The 18574-nt window shown below is 40.1% G+C and overlaps 1 protein-coding gene across 6 annotated transcripts in view; it reads left to right on the forward strand.

The window, feature by feature from the left end:
- armc9 (armadillo repeat containing 9) overlaps window positions 1–18574 on the forward strand; it is a 64069-nt gene that overhangs the window by 16086 nt on the left and 29409 nt on the right. For all 6 annotated transcript variants that reach the window (XM_030049621.1, XM_030049616.1, XM_030049619.1 and 3 more), the window contains 10 exons: window positions 2129–2163; window positions 2298–2409; window positions 3420–3512; window positions 7549–7639; window positions 8301–8424; window positions 8745–8884; window positions 11061–11137; window positions 14957–15031; window positions 17245–17335; window positions 17645–17697. In XM_030049621.1, the coding sequence (XP_029905481.1) occupies window positions 2129–2163; window positions 2298–2409; window positions 3420–3512; window positions 7549–7639; window positions 8301–8424; window positions 8745–8884; window positions 11061–11137; window positions 14957–15031; window positions 17245–17335; window positions 17645–17697 (891 nt within the window). The remainder of the gene's footprint in view (window positions 1–2128; window positions 2164–2297; window positions 2410–3419; window positions 3513–7548; window positions 7640–8300; window positions 8425–8744; window positions 8885–11060; window positions 11138–14956; window positions 15032–17244; window positions 17336–17644; window positions 17698–18574) is intronic.

Genomic DNA, 18574 nt, shown 5'->3' on the forward strand with positions numbered 1-18574 from the left:
TTCTTCAATTCTATAGTTGTATAATATTATAGGATTTATAGTATAATAATATTTATATAATTTATAATATTTTTTTTAAAAATAATAATACTAATCATTTTTGTCTTTTATTTAACTTCATCAGTTGTGCATCCTTCTCTAGATGCAGCGTTCCCAGTAACAGCATCCCATGCATCTTATTTTCAGTTACTTTGTATCCACTATTAATGCTAAATATGACAGGTCTGGGTTCTGCACCCTGGAGGGTTTCAGCTCCATTGTGCCATTGCAGCGTCCCCTGTCACGCTGTCCCTTGTCGTGTCCATGCACGTGTGTGTTCACGTGACAGCGCTATCTGTTTATGTGTACCTGCATTTGTCCTCACTTGTTTTGTGATCACTTTGTGCACAATGAAATATACACTATATTACCAAAAGTATTCGCTCACCCATTCAAATGATCAGAATCAGGTGTCCTAATCACTTGGCCTGGCCACAGGTGTATAAAATCAAGCACTCAGGCATGCAGACTGTGAAACAAGACATTTGTGAAAGAATGGGCCGCTCTCAGGAGCTCAGTGAATTCCAGCGTGGAACTGTCATAGGATGCCACCTGTGCAACAAATCCAGTCGTGAAATTTCCTCGCTCCTAAATATTCCACAGTCAACTGTCAGCTCTATTATAACAAAATGGAAGCGTTTGGGAACAACAGCAACTCAGCCACGAAGTGGTAGGCCACGTAAAGTGACGGAGAGGGGTCAGCGGATGCTGAAGCGCATAGTGCAAAGAGGTCGCCGACTTTCTGCACAGTCAATTGCTACAGAGCTACAAACTTCATGTGACCTTCAGATTAGCCCAAGTACAGTACGCAGAGAGCTTCATGGAATGGGTTTCCATGGCCGAGCAGCTGCAGCCAAGCCACACATCACCAAGTGCAATGCAAAGCGTCGGATGCAATGGTGTAAAGCACGCCGCCACTGGCCTCTAGAGCAGTGGAGACGCGTTCTCTGGAGTGATGAATCACGCTTTTCCATCTGGCAATCTGATGGACGAGTCTGGGTTTGGAGGTTGCCAGGAGAACGGTACATTTCAGACTGCATTGTGCCGACTGTGACATTTGGTGGAGGAGGAATTATGGTGTGGGGTTGTTTTTCAGGAGCTGGGCTTGGCCCCTTAGTTCCAGTGAAAGGAACTTTGAATGCTTCAGGATACCAAAACATTTTGGACAATTCCATGCTCCCAACCTTGTGGGAACAGTTTGGAGCGGGCCCCTTCCTCTTCCAACATGACTGTGCACCAGTGCACAAAGCAAGGTCCATAAAGACATGGATGACAGAGTCTGGTGTGGATGAACTTGACTGGCCTGCACAGAGTCCTGACCTGAACCCGATAGAACACCTTTGGGATGAATTAGAGCGGAGACTGAGAGCCAGGCCTTCTCGACCAACATCAGTGTGTGACCTCACCAATGCGCTTTTGGAAGAATGGTCAAAAATTTCTATAAACACGCTCCTCAACCTTGTGGACAGTCTTCCCAGAAGAGTTGAAGCTGTAATAGCTGCAAAAGGTGGACCGACATCATATTGAACTCTATGGGTTAGGAATGGGATGGCACTTCAGTTCATAGTATGAGTAAAGGCAGGTGAGCGAATACTTTTGGTAATATAGTGTACATGACAGGTCGTTAGGTGTTCACTTCCTGCAGCACTTCAGCCATTTCAGAGCTACAGATTTTTTTTTCTGTCTTCAGTCCAGTGTCCCATCTCCTTTAGACTTGCATTTGGGCATTCTTGATTTCTCTCAGCTTGATCAGGTTGTGTGTGTGTGTTTCTGTGTGTGCACACGGTCCTGCAGTCTTATGTCATTTTATGGGGACTGACGGGACGTTTAAGAACTCGTCGTGAAGAAATTTAAGAAAAAACTTAGGAGGATGTTGGTGAATGAGGCCCATTATTCTAGATGGACAGAGCAACTGGGTAAGTAGAGTTTAGACTGATGTTTTCCTAGCAGGCAGGAAACCACAGTGTTAATGTTCTGGCTTCTGAACAACCCTATGGTTTTGGTTCACCACACTTGAAAATATGAAGTGAGTGACACTTGGAATAATCCAGTTCGGAAATACATTTCCCTTCTCCGCTCTCTCTTTTAGGCCTCCTCAATGCTACGAGCATCCATTGCACTGCAGTAAGTCTCACACAGAAATGAGCATTTGTCTACAAAACCCTCAGAATATGCAAATTCCTGATGAATAATGCCAAATGTTGTTCATCCACACTGTTTGAAACATGGCTGACTTGTAGTTTTCTACTAACCTGCAGGAGACCGAAGGAGGTGCCAATGCTGCCTTCTCTGGACTATGAGAAGCTGAAGAAAGACCTGGTGGAAGGCTCAGACAGGCTGCAGTCCCTGCTGCTTCAGGCTCTGCGCTGGGTAAGCATCAAGGCTGGGGGCCAGAAACCAGTGTCAGGAAGAAAACAATGGAATTTACCCTTTCCGCTATAAAACATATCAGCCTCATTCATTTTATATTGCATTCATAATCATATCTATCTATCTATCTATCTATCTATCTATCTATCTATCTATCTATCTATCGAGAGAGATACTGTGTTCATATATGTGTATACAGTATCCATGGAGACAGATATTTGACAAAACATATATTTTAAACAGATATTTGTTGTCCCAATTGATGTCTGTTGGCTTTTTTGCTGTATTCTATTACTATTCGCCGTTGCAGTGATCCAGTTTCCCAGTTAAAGTCTCTTCCAACATCTTAGGGAAACACCATATCCACACGTTGTTAGATATTATGTAAAGACTGAAAACAAACTCATTCTGTATGCAAAAGAAACTGGTATTTTGTAATTAATTCTCTAAATATACAGTTTCTGGGTATAAAAGTATCAAAAGCATGTTTTTTCTACAAATATTTAATTCTTGCAGAATTATTATTATAAAGGACTCCAAGTGGAGTGTGTACCATGTAAAACTGAGGCTAACGGTGCACTCACTTTAGGCCCAGTTGCTCCGTATCATGCTGAAGCATGAATGCCCCCCCCGAAGACCCATGGCGAAGACCCAAAGACCCATGACAAAGACCTAAAGTACAGCAGGATAATGATGTTTAATTACATGATGCAAACAAACCCAAGAAATTTAATTCATTTCACATTTCCAGGTTTTGCAAATGAGTTGGGTCTTGCAGTCTCAGCGTACATGCTGTTTCCACAGTTTCCACACTTAGTCAGTTTGGGAGCTGCCTACTGCAACCACAGAGTTCTCCTGTTGGCCTCTTGGGCAGCGTTATTAGAGCAATCGGAGGTTTGCTCAGTTGCACCTCATATGTAGTTTTTGAGGGTTTAAAGAGCACTGCTCATTCACTTTGCCTGTCCCACCTTTAAATCTTCATCAATGCATGTGTCTCTGCTTGTTTTCAGAGGCTGACTCGCTCGCTCCATGGTGAACAGAGAGATGCAGTGCTGCAGGCCTACATCAGCAACGACCTGCTGCACTGCTACAGCACCAAACAGGTAGGATTAGCTACCGATTACAATACATTATTTAAGCAGTATCACACAAGACGGAGTGCTACTGAATATCAACATGGCTAGCTAGATTTTGGATTTTTTGATAGTATCATCAAATGATGGTTGGCCTCCTGAGTGATCAGAATTAAGTAAGTCAGGCCTTATTTATATAGCCCCTCTCAAAACCATAGGTTATAAAGTGCTTTACATTAAATGAAAGAAAAAAATAAATAAAAAGCACAATAACACAAAATAAATAAGTACAAATAAAGACAATAACTGGTGCACAGTGGGATTAATAATATCTAATAAACTCAATCAAATCAGTGAAATCCAAAAGGCACAGTTTGGAGTATAACAGAGGAACAATGATAAAAGAAAGCGTCACAAGTCAGGAATCAGGAAAGCTAAAAGAGTAAAAGAGTGTCTTCAAATGTTTTTAAAAGTTCCTCATGAATCAGATAACCAACCATCATGAAGTTTGTTTAGTACCATCTCCATCACTGTCACAGTGTCTGAGGGTTAGGGTTAGGGTTAAGGGTGCTAAGAATGCCCTTACTACCAGGCTGTTCTAAAATCATAATAAATTTAGGATAATAGGACAAACTGAAAGATCAAATTGTCTGGAATGATGTCAGAGCCTGACTCATTCTAAACATGCTCTCGACAAGAAATCTAATAGGATCAGATTCTCTCAGTGTATGGGTGATTCTAGTCTGACTGCAGACCTGTTATGAAACGGGACTCAGGTTAAATGGCTGTAGCATAGTTTTAAATTGCTTGAGCTCTTGGATCATATTCCACATTTCACCTTCTCAGGAAGTCCAGGAGTGACTAATCCTTCTCAAACTATTTATTGTTTTTCTCCTTTTTTTAAAAACTTTTTTTTTTTTTTTTTTTTTATGGCTGAGTCACACCAGCAGCTCTCATCCCCCATCCTGCCTGCAGCCCTGGGGCAACATGTTGAAGAGAGTTTCTTTTCAAAGGAGTAAATGGTCCTCACCTCACAGTTGGCTCTTTGTCTGTGTACCTCTTCACCAAGCTCTGCGCCACATGGGACACTGGAGTCCTTCAGAGCAGTGGTTTTCAAACTTGGGTCTGGGGACCCCCAGAGGTCCTTGAGGGTCTTCCAGGGAGTCCTCAGCAAAATGAGGAACAGTGTAAATGCTTGTGAAAGGTGTCTGAACACAGCCTTACAAGAATTTAAGCACAAGAAATCTGATCCAGCATCACTGATCTTTTAAATATCATGTTAATTATTATAAATATTGTTTTCCTGTCATTTTTTAGTTATTTTTGCAGGTTTTCTGGTAGTTTTCCTGTTTTTGTTTTTGTTTTTTTTTGTCACTTTTTTATGTTCTGCTAATGTTTTGCTCATATTGTACTAATGTTCTGATAACTGTTTTGCGAATTTAAAGTATTTAATAATATTTAAGTATTTGATTAAGTAATGTTAAGGTAACGTTTGCTAATTTTTAAATTAATATTCTCGTAATTTTTATTGCCTTTTTTGCTCATCACATTTACACACACATCGCTATTACACAAAAATATGTAGGAGTGATTATTTTCAACATTGTTTTTTAGCGCCAGTGCTTTGAATTGATTTGACGAGTATGACACCAAAACAATTCCATAATTTACACAACTCATAATATCTTTTCACATCACAGTTCCAAGGGCAAAATCACTTCAAGAGGAGATCCGGGGTTTAATGGGTCAACTTGGGGGTCCAGAACATGAAGAAGTTTGAAAACCACTGCTGTAGAGAATTACACTGCTTTATCCAGCCTCACAAGTTGCTTGTAATCAAATAACTTATGATTTGATTACAGATTACAGTCAGTTTACTATCATGTGCTGTGTTTGGAAATGCCTCACCCTCAGGGCAGTGCTTGACCTCTCCCACATCATGTGGCTCATTTACTGTTGTGGTGTGTTGGCTTATGATTTTGGCTTTGAGCTCAGATGGATAAGGCTGGGTAGTTCTTCAGTTTCACTTATACAAGGAAGGGGTGCTTGGTTATGAGAGGAAAAATTAGTTAATAGTCAAACAGACACTCCTTTGGCACACTGCTTCATATGAAAGGAGCAAATATGTTTGGTCACAGGAATCAGCTTTTGACATCTGAGCTTTTAAAGCTTAAACAAACAAGCCAGCAGCTCCTCAGGTGGAAAATATCCAGGATTGCCAAACTGTATAGAACAAAATGCACATTAATATACACTGTCTACTGTTTAAATTTCCTTCACCGTCATTTTGCACTGAGTATGAAGTCCTATTTCTGTGCCTTTTAGAGATGCGTATCAAATTCAAAATTACAATTATCATGGACAAAAAAAATTGGTTTTCACTATTACAACTGCAGTGTTAAATGTTAAAATGTTATAAATTACTAATGCATGCTGAAGTAATTTCACTTTATTTTATATTGAAAATCAACTTTTTTGTAAATTTTCTGGGATCTTTTTTGCTAATATTATGGCCATTTTTATTTGTATTTGTTCATTTGTTTATTTATTTACAAATTATGCATTGATTCGGATAATTTTATGATAATATTCTGGGATTTTTTTTTTTGCACATTTTCTGGTCATTTGCTTGTAATTTTTGACTCATTTATTGTTGATTTTCAAGTCATTTCTTGCTTATTTGCACATCATTTTTTCCCCCATGTTTCTGAAAGAAAAGTGAATTTGCTTAGGTTTCAAAGGGTTAAATTATCAACTGTATTTATTGTTTGCATTCATATCACATATACAGTCATAACACAACCATGTTGTATGCCATATGTCAACCTATGAAATACAGAACATAACACAAGCATATTAAATGCATTATGGATGAGCACCATGGCCATGAGAGACCTGCATGTTGTACACATGGCAGATAAGAGGAAATAGCAACCAAAGACATTTTTAGGTTCCCTAGTACAGCTTTTCGTGAACACAACCCTCTTTATTTAAACAAACCATATATACTTCTTCAAATATTCGTCTTTGTGATCATAAGTAAAGGGCTGTGAAAAATATAATATAGTAGGTATGTCACACTGTACCAATAATTTCCTGGCTGTATTTTTCATCAATTTAATGTTTAGTGAGTAAGAAACTAATATTTTTTATTATTTTTTGCAGTTGCTACAGCATGTAGTGCACTGGTATTTGTAGTTCAGTTTTGGTACATGACCAAAAAATAACCACTTTTTCCAGACACAAAAACATAAAGAAAAATGTTGTGATTCCAAGCTTTTGAATGGTAGTGTGTATGTTATATGAAAGATGCATAAGGTAACATTAGGTAACTGCATTAGGTACAGGATGGAAGGTGACGTGGGAAAGAGAGGTTTGGAAGTTTTTAACTTCCAGAAATCTTAAAACATGACATCAACTAAACTTTACCAGCATGGCCGCTCTGTGTTGCCCTATACCAAGTGATGCCAACGAGACCAAAGAGGCTCTGGCTGGCTCTTGCTGTTTAGACAGATTTATACATCAGATACCTTGTCCTCACGTTATATGCAAATACCTGCTACATCACTTCTGTTACTGTGTCACTTCCATTGATTTCTGATCCTGTGCCTGCGTTCAAAATCAAAACAGTACAGGTGGCTTTCACCACAAATTCATGTCAGACATCTTTCATGCTTCTTCTTCAGATTTTGTGCTGTCTCTTGTTGCGCGAAATGACTATCTACATCAGCTTACAGAGATGACGCAGATTACTAGGGTCCTTCATTGCGGCCAGGGCCAGTATATAGACCATGAGCATTAGCTTGACCCATCTTCTCACTCCTTAGAATGGCTGCATGTTGGCCTACTTATGGCGACTTTGTGTTCCTTAAGTGGAAGCCAATTTTTTGCATGTTTATTATACTTGGCAAACAAAGTGATTGTGATTCTGCTCACAAATACCTACATTGTTATCTGTCTGAATAAATCTTTATGAAAACATTTATGAAAACATATGTTCAGTCTATGCAACCTTTCAGCCCTAGAAATCTGTTTTTTAAAAGCCCTGCATTCGGTGTCTTGACAGCAAACTGTGCTCCACTTGCTGAGGTCCAAGAACGAGACCGTCCGACAATACATGGCCCGTCTCATCAATGCATTTGCTTCCCTTGCAGAAGGTAAGTGCACAGCTGTATGCCATTAGATTTGCATCTCTACTACATTTTAAGATCAGTCCTGGCCTAATTGGATGCCTTTCCGGAAGAATGGATTCAGGGAAGAGCTCTGCAGCCTTTTATCTTATCTCTTTTCATGTAGGATAAAAGTGTCTTTAATAGTGGAAGAACAACCACTAATGATCCTCCACAACAGGATGCCAATTACGATTACTCTGTGAGTCATTTTGCAAAAAGAATTATCATCATTTGTGATGATAACCCCTAACCCATTATATAGGAAGTGGCTGTGGTACAACGTCTGTGAAGTGAGACTGCTGACAGAGGAAAAAGAATTTGCAATCACTCAGACTTGTCTTCTCTTTGATGAGGGAAGGGGTATTAACCAAATGCTGCTCAGTGAATAAATTACAGGAACAGACTTTTAACTTGATATTGATTTAAATGGATGGTTCACTTATTTAAAAAAGATTATTTTATTTCACTCCCCCTAGCTGTTATATAAGACCGTAGTGATGCTACCTTTTTTAAAATTGAAGGTTTGAAGTACTTCATTTTCCACGAATCATGCAACATGACATCAGTAAACTCGTCATTGTCAGTGTATGGCTCGGAGGAGGATTAGCCGTCACCTCTCAATATAAATGTTGTGTTACATCTCTAGGTCGGGTCTACCTCTCCCAAATCCACTGTCTGGTAAAACTCCTGACAGAAACACTCAGGAAGGAGGACGAAGACCCTCTCACCAGGAAGAATGTTCTGGTAGCCTTGCAGAAACTCAGCCTCAGGTATCCTTTGATCCATAAGTCATTTGGAGATCCTATTAATAGTGTTAAAGAAGTGGTAAAATACTAAAAGTGATGTCATGTCCTGGTTATATTTTTTTGTTATTATTTAGGAATGTTGGTTACATTTTGAATGTGCAATGTAGTAAATTGAGTTAGCTTATTTTCTAGTCTCAATGTGCTATTCCACTTTGTGTGAGCAACTTTCTTCGCAGTGCCATGGGCCAAAATTTGAGCAATAACGTCACTCAAGTGCTTAGACCAGTGCGGATATCTGTGTTCGTGTCGTGTTTGATGTGATACATAACATCATGTGTTGGTAGGCGGAGCCAGCAGACTGCCATGATAGCAGATGAGCTGATTGGCTGGCTGGTGGACGAGCTGCAGGACTCGGACTGTCTGAGTGACTACACCCTGGAATACTCGGTGTCTCTGCTCATGAACCTATGTCTGCGCACAAAAGGTACAGCACGGCATCCCAGGCATACACAGAACACGACCATCTGTGGTTTAAATAAATCACTTTGCACTTGGATTCTTGGTTGGGTCTGTTTCATCACCAGACCCTTTGCTTCTACATTTCCAAAAGGCTAAATATCAGCTTTTGGAGAAAATCATTTATTGATGTACATTATTAGAAAGATATGAAACAAGAAGGCTTCTGCCAAGTTACAGCTGGGTTTCATGATGTTACGTGGGTGTGTTTGGAAACTACGGCCCTGTTTGTGCTAAGCCCTGCCCGTTGTCATACCCCCCTGAGGCAGATTGGCCTGAAAAGTTAATCAATTCCTCAGTGGCCCATGACCAACCTTCCCACCATGTTTTGTGCTAATCTGTCCAGGATTATTGTAGTTATCCTAACATAATCAGGAGCAAATCACACGACCCCCTGCTGGAGATTTGACCTCCATGGCAGAGGTAATAAAATGCTGCAAGGCTATAAAAGAGTTCTCAAACTGTCATGCAGTGTCCTTTGAAAATGACATCCATTTGTTTTAACTTTATACTACCAAAGGAGAAACACACTATCTATGTGTGCAAAAAAAACATTTTCCTTAACTGGAATAAAAATAAAAACAAGGCTTGTGTTTACAAAACTAACTAAAATAAACCAAATCTATAGAGAAAATGTCTTTAGTTTGGGTCCCTGTCAGTTTATCTGGTTGTTCATCTATCCTCAGTGAATACATTTTTTAAAAATGATCTGATTTTTGAGTTTTTATAAATACCTTTTCTGATTTTTTGTTGCTCAAAACTAAACTAAAATTGAGAACAAAAAGTCAAAATGAAATAAATTAAAAAAAAATTTAAAAAAAAGAATGAAAAATGTGTGACATTGCCAAAGAGCCGATGTTTGTTTGTTTGTTTTGTTTATTTATTTATTTGAATACTGATTTTTGAATGGAATATCTTCAGTGATCTTTTAGTTTCCAGAATGGACACATTTAGATACTTTTGCCCACAGCATGAAGTGTCTGATGATGAAAATCAACCAGGAAAAATTCAACCCATTAAAGGGATGGTTTGCTCATTTTGAAAAATGTGACATTATTTCACTTCCCCCAGCTGTTCTGTAGGACAGTAGTGGCTCTATCTTCCTCTCATTGTTACTGAGTGCTGGATACTGGCTGGATGCTCCAAATGCTAACTGTTAGCCTCCTGCCATTGAGCCCAGCTCAATGGCAGGAAATGATTGAACTATCTCTTTAACAGCTGACATAATTTTGTAATATTTTGATCATATTTTCATGTTGTCATGATGTGCAAACCTCATGATGAATAAAATGACAGCAGCAGGATGACACATTGCATATTAGCTCCAGTGTTTTCTGTTGCACCTGCAGATACAGTACATGAGAGATATGTAAAGGTGATATGCATTGAATCTTAACAAAAATAAGCCATTACAGTATTAATATATAAAACTTAATCATTTTTTTTCAAGTGGGTGAACTATCCCTTTGAAAGCACAACAAAACATAGTGAAGCCAAATGCAGTACACAGGATGCTTTAGAGCTTAACAATTAAATGGTCAAAACAAGATGAATCATTCTAAGAAGAAAAATACTAACTTCATAGTCCATGATGTCGATATAAATCAGTTTATCTCTTTCTGAGCTGTATAGGCCCTCTTTATTACTTTATTTCTGCTGGCTGATTTCATTAAGTGCACAGTAAAGGCCCTTAATTGGTTAGCCTCAGGATCAGGCCGTCAATAAAATTTGATCTTCGCTTCCTTTTCTGAACACAGTGCTTTGATACAGTGCACTCTCCCCTGACTTCTTTCCTCTTACATCATATCTAGAGTGTGTCTGTCTTTATGTCACCCTGCTCCATGCCAAACACACCATGAATGCACACTCTGTCTGCCTCAACCTCTGAGGCCTGCTTTTTCATAGGACCGTACAACATCCTTGTTCACTCCTTTTGATGCAGCAGTCATATGACAGTGAATCCAATCAGAGCTCATTTGTTTATTTGCACATACATACAAAGAAGAGAAAAAAAAACTTAGACTGAGTGTGAAAGATTTGTGAGGCTCCTTCTTTTGTTAGCTGCAATTGTGTGTGTGTGTGTGTGTGTGTGTGTGTGTGTGTGTGTGTGTGTGTGTGTGTGTGTCATGGCTGTCTTTGCACAGGAAAAAGGAAGTGTGCAGAGAGCGCCAAGCATGTGCTGAAGGTTCTGACCGACCTGCTAGGACATGAGAACCATCAGGTGATACACACACACACGCACACACACACACACACACACACACACACATCTTGGTGACAGGAAGAATCAAATTGGTTGAGCTAAAACTCCATGGCCAGAGCCAAAGAGGTGAGCTAGTTGATGAGTGAAGCCTAGCACTTTAGCTACTAAATGGAAAAAACAACAAACTCTGTGTATGGTTGTCTAGATTAGGCTTGTTACATACTTACATTTTGACCAGAGTTGCTTCTTTGCTTTTTAAAGGCTGGCCAGCTTGCACTTTATAAAGATGTAAACTAGTAGAGAGAACCACATACAGTGGAAACATACCGCACACTGGACTGTGTCATGAGGATCTTTTATTTAGAGCAATGCGTTTCGCTGGCAGCTTCTTCAGGCTCATTCTGAGCCCAGGAAGTCAGGGGTATTTAACGGAAACTGTACTCAATAAATTTCCATAGATGACTGGACAATCAAACAACAATCTAATATCAACGGATAAGGAGTACCATTACCACATGTATTCCAGGAAACATGCTGTTTCCAGCAGGATGAAAACATCAACAGTGCGCCAGTGCGCCTGGATATACATAGAAAAAGAGGAAAAATAAAAAAGGAGCAAAAATATAAATAAACATGATGACATCAATCAACACCATCAGCAAGCTATCAAGAATATATCAAACAAATAGAGCAGCACATATTCATGCACATACATCAGATGATGTATATTTTGACATCATCCGATGTATGTGCATGAATATGTGCTGCTCTATTTGTTTGATATCATCCTGTGTTTGCATTAGTATATACATGTGCTGCTCTATTTGTTTGATATATTCTTGATAGCTTGCTGATGGTGTTGGTTGATGTCTGACCAGTACTTATCTTGCGTGGTAAAACAGTAAGCTGCTCAACCACTGAACAATGATTGCATCATCATGTTTATTTATATTTTTCCTCCTTTTTTATTTTTCCTCTTTTTCTATGTATATCCAGGCGCACTGGCGCACTGTTGATGTTTTCATCCTGCTGGAAACAGCATGTTTCCTGGAATACATGTGATAATGGTACTCCTTAGCCATTGATATCAGATTGTTGTTTGATTGTCCAGTCATCTATGTAAATTTATTGAGTACAGTTTCCGTTAAATACCCCTGACTTCCTGGGCTCAGAATGAGCCTGAAGAAGCTGCCAGCGAAACGTGTTGCTCTAAATAAAAGATCCTCATTACACAGTCCAGTGTGCGGTATGTTTCCACTGTATGTGGTTCTCTCTACTAGTTTATCCCTACGCCACATTACCGGCACCTCGACTGCCTGCTGCGCATGGGCATCTTCATTTTTGAAATCTTTATAAAGATGTCTTTCTTTTTCTTTGTGGCTGTATGTGTTCGGTCATCGAGGTTTAACAGTTAACAAGTTAATTACTGCCTCCAAACGTGTACTGCTGCTCTAAATGTTTGTGTAATTAAAACTGCAGTCTGCATACAACAGTGGGCAATATGCAACACATTAGCGGTGATACACACTCCTGTGCACTGCTTCCCAGTTGCTGTCAAGCACTGTATAAAGAAGGAATGGACAATATGTCATGGTGGCAGACTTTGGTGCTTCTGTTGAAGTCAATGGTACTGGCAGAGAGAATCCCACTGTAAACCACCATGACAGGACAGCAAAACACTTGACATAATGCAGACTGCTGTTTTTTGCCCAGTGGGCACATTATTTGTCCTTGCATATCTCAATACATAAGGAGTCTGTCTGGCAGCTGCATAAAGCCTAGCATGATGCAATGCACAGTCCCATACAGCAAATATGAGCTAGTTATATAGACAGAGACAAATAGACAAATTACTCAGAATTCAGACACTATGGCTTGGGCACTAACATGTAAAATAAGGCATGAAGTCCATTCAAAACAATGAGAACCACACACAACCACACTAGGCAACTTCAGCTCACGTGCTACACAATAACATTTTGTCCCTTCCTGTTTTATGCCTTCCTTGTTTGATGTGACCCTCTTACAGACTCATTGGGCCCTATCTTGTGCAACCCGCTACCCGTTGCCACTACCCACTGCCCGTGATTTGCGCATTTAGCAGCTTTCCCTAAACGATATCTATCTTGCGCCCACACTACCCGCTATGAATTATGCCGACTCCGTCATTTGCACCTGGAGGTGTGTCCGTGGGTGTGTTTCATGCGCTATCCCTAAAGTTGCTATCTTGAGCACACACTTTAGGGAAAGCGGATAGCGGGTGTTCAGGACCACCCGCTATCCGCTAAATTGGGCTAAATTGGGCTAAATTGGGCTAAATTGGGCTTTGACAAGAGCGCGCCCAGGCGGCTTCAATGCACACACCGACGGAGCCTCGCCACGCATACGGTCGGACTGATACCGGGAGTTGTTTGCATTTCTTCTTTTTGCATTTTGAAGCTCTACTTAGAACCTTCTTAAGATCCAACAGTGCAAAATGTAAATTTCTCAACTGGTCTTAAGATTTTGATCAGGAGTGCACATTACTCATATAGACTGTTTAGAGGAAAGACTGTTTTAATTGGACACTTACGCCAGCACGTTTTATTGTTTTATCATAAGCCAGCAGCTGTGCTATATTTTTATTTTTAATATTTTATTTGCCCAATCTACCTTGTCAATAAATTAGTTTACACATAGTTCCACCTCTGCCTCTTGTGTGTCTGTGGTGTGACCCAGGGATTTTACTCAATCAGTACAACCTTGTGACACGTCCACTTGGACACATGTGGCTCCATCTCCCGAATTAACTCGCCTATAATATAATATATAATATGTATATAAAGCCAACTTGCTTTAGCCTCAGTAGAAGCCCTGAGAAAATCTACCTCCCTCTCTCCATCGCGGGTTTAGGATTTAGGATTTAGGATAGTGCAGCCTGCCCTTAAAGGCAATGGCACCTGGCACACTGATTGGTTTAACTGGCGTAACGCCCAAAACACGCCTATACATAATATAGCGGGTAGCGGAGGTGTTTTGCGGATAGCGGGAGGTGCACAAGATAGCAACTTTTACGGGGGAACGCCTCTTACGCAATGCTAAATCCCTAAATAACGGGTTTAGGGATTCTGGCACAAGATAGGGCCTTAAATGTCCACAATATTTAGCAACCTTGATAGAGATAAGGTGATCAGACTGTAAAAGACAAACAGCATTAGCTGTATGTGCTGTCTTTATGAAAGGCTGTGGAGCCACTGGACGTGTTAGCCAGCTTCTTCTCAGGGAGCTCAGGGGCACTGACTCTGATTTTTTTTTTTTTTTTTTTTTTTGCTACTTTGTGTCAGTGGTTCTCAAACTTTTTTTTAATGTTCTCACTTTGAAATATTTCTTTAGCCAAGTTCCCCCTGACCAGTGCAAGAAAATGGTTAAAAAAAAAAAAAAAAAGCCTATATAAAGAGGTCCAACCCAGCTCCATCAGAGTCTGAAACAACATCCTGATACTGAGGAGATTTGGTTGTTTGTGTTTTTGCTTCTTTTTCACTTCTTTCTCTTTGTTTTCAGTTGCCTTCGCTCGATTTTTTTTTATTGAAGTTATAGCATAGAATAATTATATTTTAGGAATTATGCTTATGGTTGAGTGAGTCTTTGTTAGTAGCACATCATGGTCATAAAAATCAATTCATATTTACATCCACCAGAAAAACGTTCTCTTCTCTTTGCATCTAGAAGATTCCTCATTGCTGCAGCTTTGCCTGTGAGATGACTGACGTTGAAATGCGTGTTTGTGTGTGTGTGTGTGTGTGTGTGTGTGTGTGTGTGTGTTTGTGTGTTTGTGAATGCTATTTTTTTTTCCCCCAGATTCGTCCGTATGTGAATGGAGCCCTGTACAGTATCCTGAGTATTCCCTCTGTGCGACAGGAAGCCAGAGAGATGGTGAGATAGCAGAAATGTGTTGGTCTGCTCAGAGGAAACAGACTCTGTTTATTTTTGCTCTGCTATGGCCTTCTTCCAGCACGTCAGCACACAGTCATCTTCAGAAGGCAAACAGCAGGTGTTCATAATCATACGAGCGGGAATACGCTCAGATAGTGGCCGAGCCAGTAGGTTCTGTTTGTGTTAGTGCTCCACGGAGGTTGGAGGTGTCATGCAATTGTCTGCCACACAATGAAATCAGGAGTAGGTGGGGGGCTGTGGGTCGAGCTCTATCTGTTTGTCCGATGTGATATTTTAGGTGCTATCTCCTCCTCCACTGTTCTGATTTGGACAAAACTAGAAGGGACGGATGAGGACACTGCAAATAAAGGGCAAAATTGGACAAAACTTGGACAAAATTTCAGATATTTCATTTTCACAGTGTGCTCTGTGTTCTCACAAAATTTTGATTGGACATACTTCTTCTTCTCCTTCTTCTCCTCCTTCTTCTTCTACTTCGTCTATTTCTGTTATTGCTATATTTGTGTAGCACTTCACAGAAAAAAAACAGATAAAGTGAAAAAAATACAACAAATCAAAAGATTTCTTAACATAAATTTCACATATAAAATATAGATTACAGTAAATTATTAGTAGTAGCAGTGCTAGTATTCAGGACTATGCAACATGGTGCTAATCCACTAAATTATTGGTCTTCAAATACATTGTAACACATGGAATCGTGCACAGGTGTAATTTTGCAAACCGTTCAGTACAGAAACCAAACTGTCACCCAAAATGATCTCCATGTCAAAGCTCGGTCCCACCCACACCCATAAATATAAGACCTGCAACCCAACTCGTGATTATTCGAGACCGTCCTTTGGCAAAAAAAAAAAAAAAAAAAAAAAAAAAAAATCCAAGCTAGAACATGAGTTAGCTGATACTAGGGAACATTCGCTAATATTAGGTAGTTCTTGGTTCCAACACTGTGGGTTGTATTAGAGGGGTGGAACTAACAACCCATGTGGTTGTATGCATTGGAGGACTTAGGGCCTCTCACATTAGGCCCAGTTGCTCCATATCATTCTATTTATTATATCTTTATTTATTTTTCCAGGTACTACGGCAATGTGCAATGCAACATGCACTTTATATTTTTCACACAGTTGGGTACTCTCAGTATCATAAAATTACCATTGTTGGTATATATTCATTTACTGCAATATGTAATCGAGTAGTGTGCAATTCTCACCTATTAGGCAGTAGGGCAATGTGCAATGCAACAAGCACTTTATATTTCTATACAACTAGGTACTCTAGGTATCACAACTTACCATCGTTGGTATTAAAATATTGTAATATGCAATTGAGTATTGGGCAATCAAAATAGAACTTTATATTTGCTGGGCAATTTGCAATATAATAATGCACTTTACACTTTAGCACTTTGCACTTTAATCAGCCCCTCGATATATAATTTAGTGTTCAAGCAGTGGTGAAATGCACGTGGTTCCCTGAGCCTTGGCCTGTATGTTTTATGATCAACTATGTAGTTTGTTTTGTTTTGTTTTGTTTCTTTTTATTCTGTTGTGTATGAGCATTATGTACAACACCAACCTGCCATTGGGACTAGAGATGGAAATTAGCCACACGGCTACAATCTCATGTGTTCACATTTATATGTGCATTAACATGTACTGTCCCATTTCTTTTAAAAAATAAATAAATCTACAAATCTACACATTCACTCACTTGCAAGAAGGGCAGTACTGTATGCATATTCACTGAGATTCACAGAGGCCAGTGTGTACACACAGATCCTCAGATAGCTCTCTCTCACACACACACACACACACACACACACACACACACAGACTTCAGTTGGCTTATTGGGCTTGATAATATTAGCTGATTCAGATGTTACGAATACTGCAAATCATTTTTATTTCTCCATTTCTTCGTCGTCGTTGTTGTTGTTGTTGTTGTTCTCACCTGCTACCTGCCCACTTTTTGTTCATTTTAGTCGTTTTTAGCCAGGTATCAGGCCTGACGTTAAGGGGGCTTGTAATGAACCCTAGCCACCATCTAAACGTTGCTATATTTTGTTGCAAATCTGTCAGTTTTTTTTCTACTGTAAAACTATGAAGAAAAGTCGCATGTGTGGTCGACAGTGAACACAAATTGAAGTGTGATCCAGACGATGAGGAGGCTTTGTTTTCCACCGTGTGCAGAGTGTGGAGGAGATCCTGTGCTGCTACAGCAAAGAGGAGAACCCCGAGCTCAACAGACAGATCGAATTCATCATCAAACAGCTCAACTCAGGTCAGTCCACACACATTTACTTGCAGTGGCCTTCTCCTAGTGTGGTAAAGGGATAGTTCACCCGTTTAGAAAATGAAATGATTGTGGTTGTGGTTGTTTGTCTGTCTGCCCTGTGATGGACCGGTGATCTGTCCAGTGTATTCGCCTGCCTTCTGCCCAGTGAGCACTGGGATAGGCTCCAACACCCCCGCCACTCTAATTAGGATGAAAATGAATGATTGTATCCAGAGAGTGTGATTCTGTGGTGAGAAAGGCATCTGCTTAAACCTGTTCCTACAAAACAGCTGAAAATCCTTGTGTCCCATCCAGCTGAGGAAGAGGGGCCCGAATCAGATGATGAAGATGAAGAGGATGATGATGATGTAAGACTACACCTTAGCCTCTTACAGGCACTCACATCACCTCCTGCCTCCACACGTGCATTTACCACCGCTTAACAAAAATCATCCAAAACCCATCCAAGAACAACAACGGGTACAGATGAGGAATCTGAGACAGAAAAGGGCAAGCATGACAAAAAAAAAAAAAACTAAAAAAAAACAAAACATCCTGCCTCTGACATATTTCTCAAACATTGTAACACACATATTATATGTCCCACCTGTATGTGTGAGAGTGTGTATGGCGATGGGCTTGGCAGATTGGATTCTGTGGAGAAGTGGGTTAGCAAGATAAGATGGATGGCAACATGTTAAAGGGGGGAAGTGTATGGGTCACCCAGGTGTGTGTGTGTGTGTGTGTGTGTGTGTGTGTGTGTGTGTGTGTGTGTGAGAGAGAGAGAGAGAGAGAGAGAGAGAGAGAGAGAGAGAGAGAGAGAGGGTGTGTGCCTGTATGCCCCTCGTGTTCACCCAAGAATGTTTGCATGTGAGTGCTCCTTCACAGCAGCCATTCTGACGTGAGTCGTCGGGTTAACACTGGTATTCCTAAGGACATGAATGAAGGTTCCCTTCCATTTAAGGGACCCAAAGCCTTTCCAGTGATCCAGCATGAACAACAGCAGGACCCTGACTCTGGCAGACCTCAGTGGAACAGAACCTTAGTCAACATCATTAGTAACACCTGTTTTTCCCCTTCTGTTCATGTCCAATGGCTGCTGTGAAAAAGGACATGTTTACCTCAGACAGTCATTCTGTAGATCTTTTTTAAAAATACTAGTGTTACACTCTAGTGTTAATATGCCTTAGTATGCTAACACTGGGCTCTTGTTGGTGACCTGTGGATTGGTCCTGGGCATTGCAT

The sequence above is a fragment of the Myripristis murdjan genome, chromosome 4, assembly GCF_902150065.1.
Source record: "Myripristis murdjan chromosome 4, fMyrMur1.1, whole genome shotgun sequence".
NCBI lineage: Eukaryota > Metazoa > Chordata > Actinopteri > Holocentriformes > Holocentridae > Myripristis > Myripristis murdjan.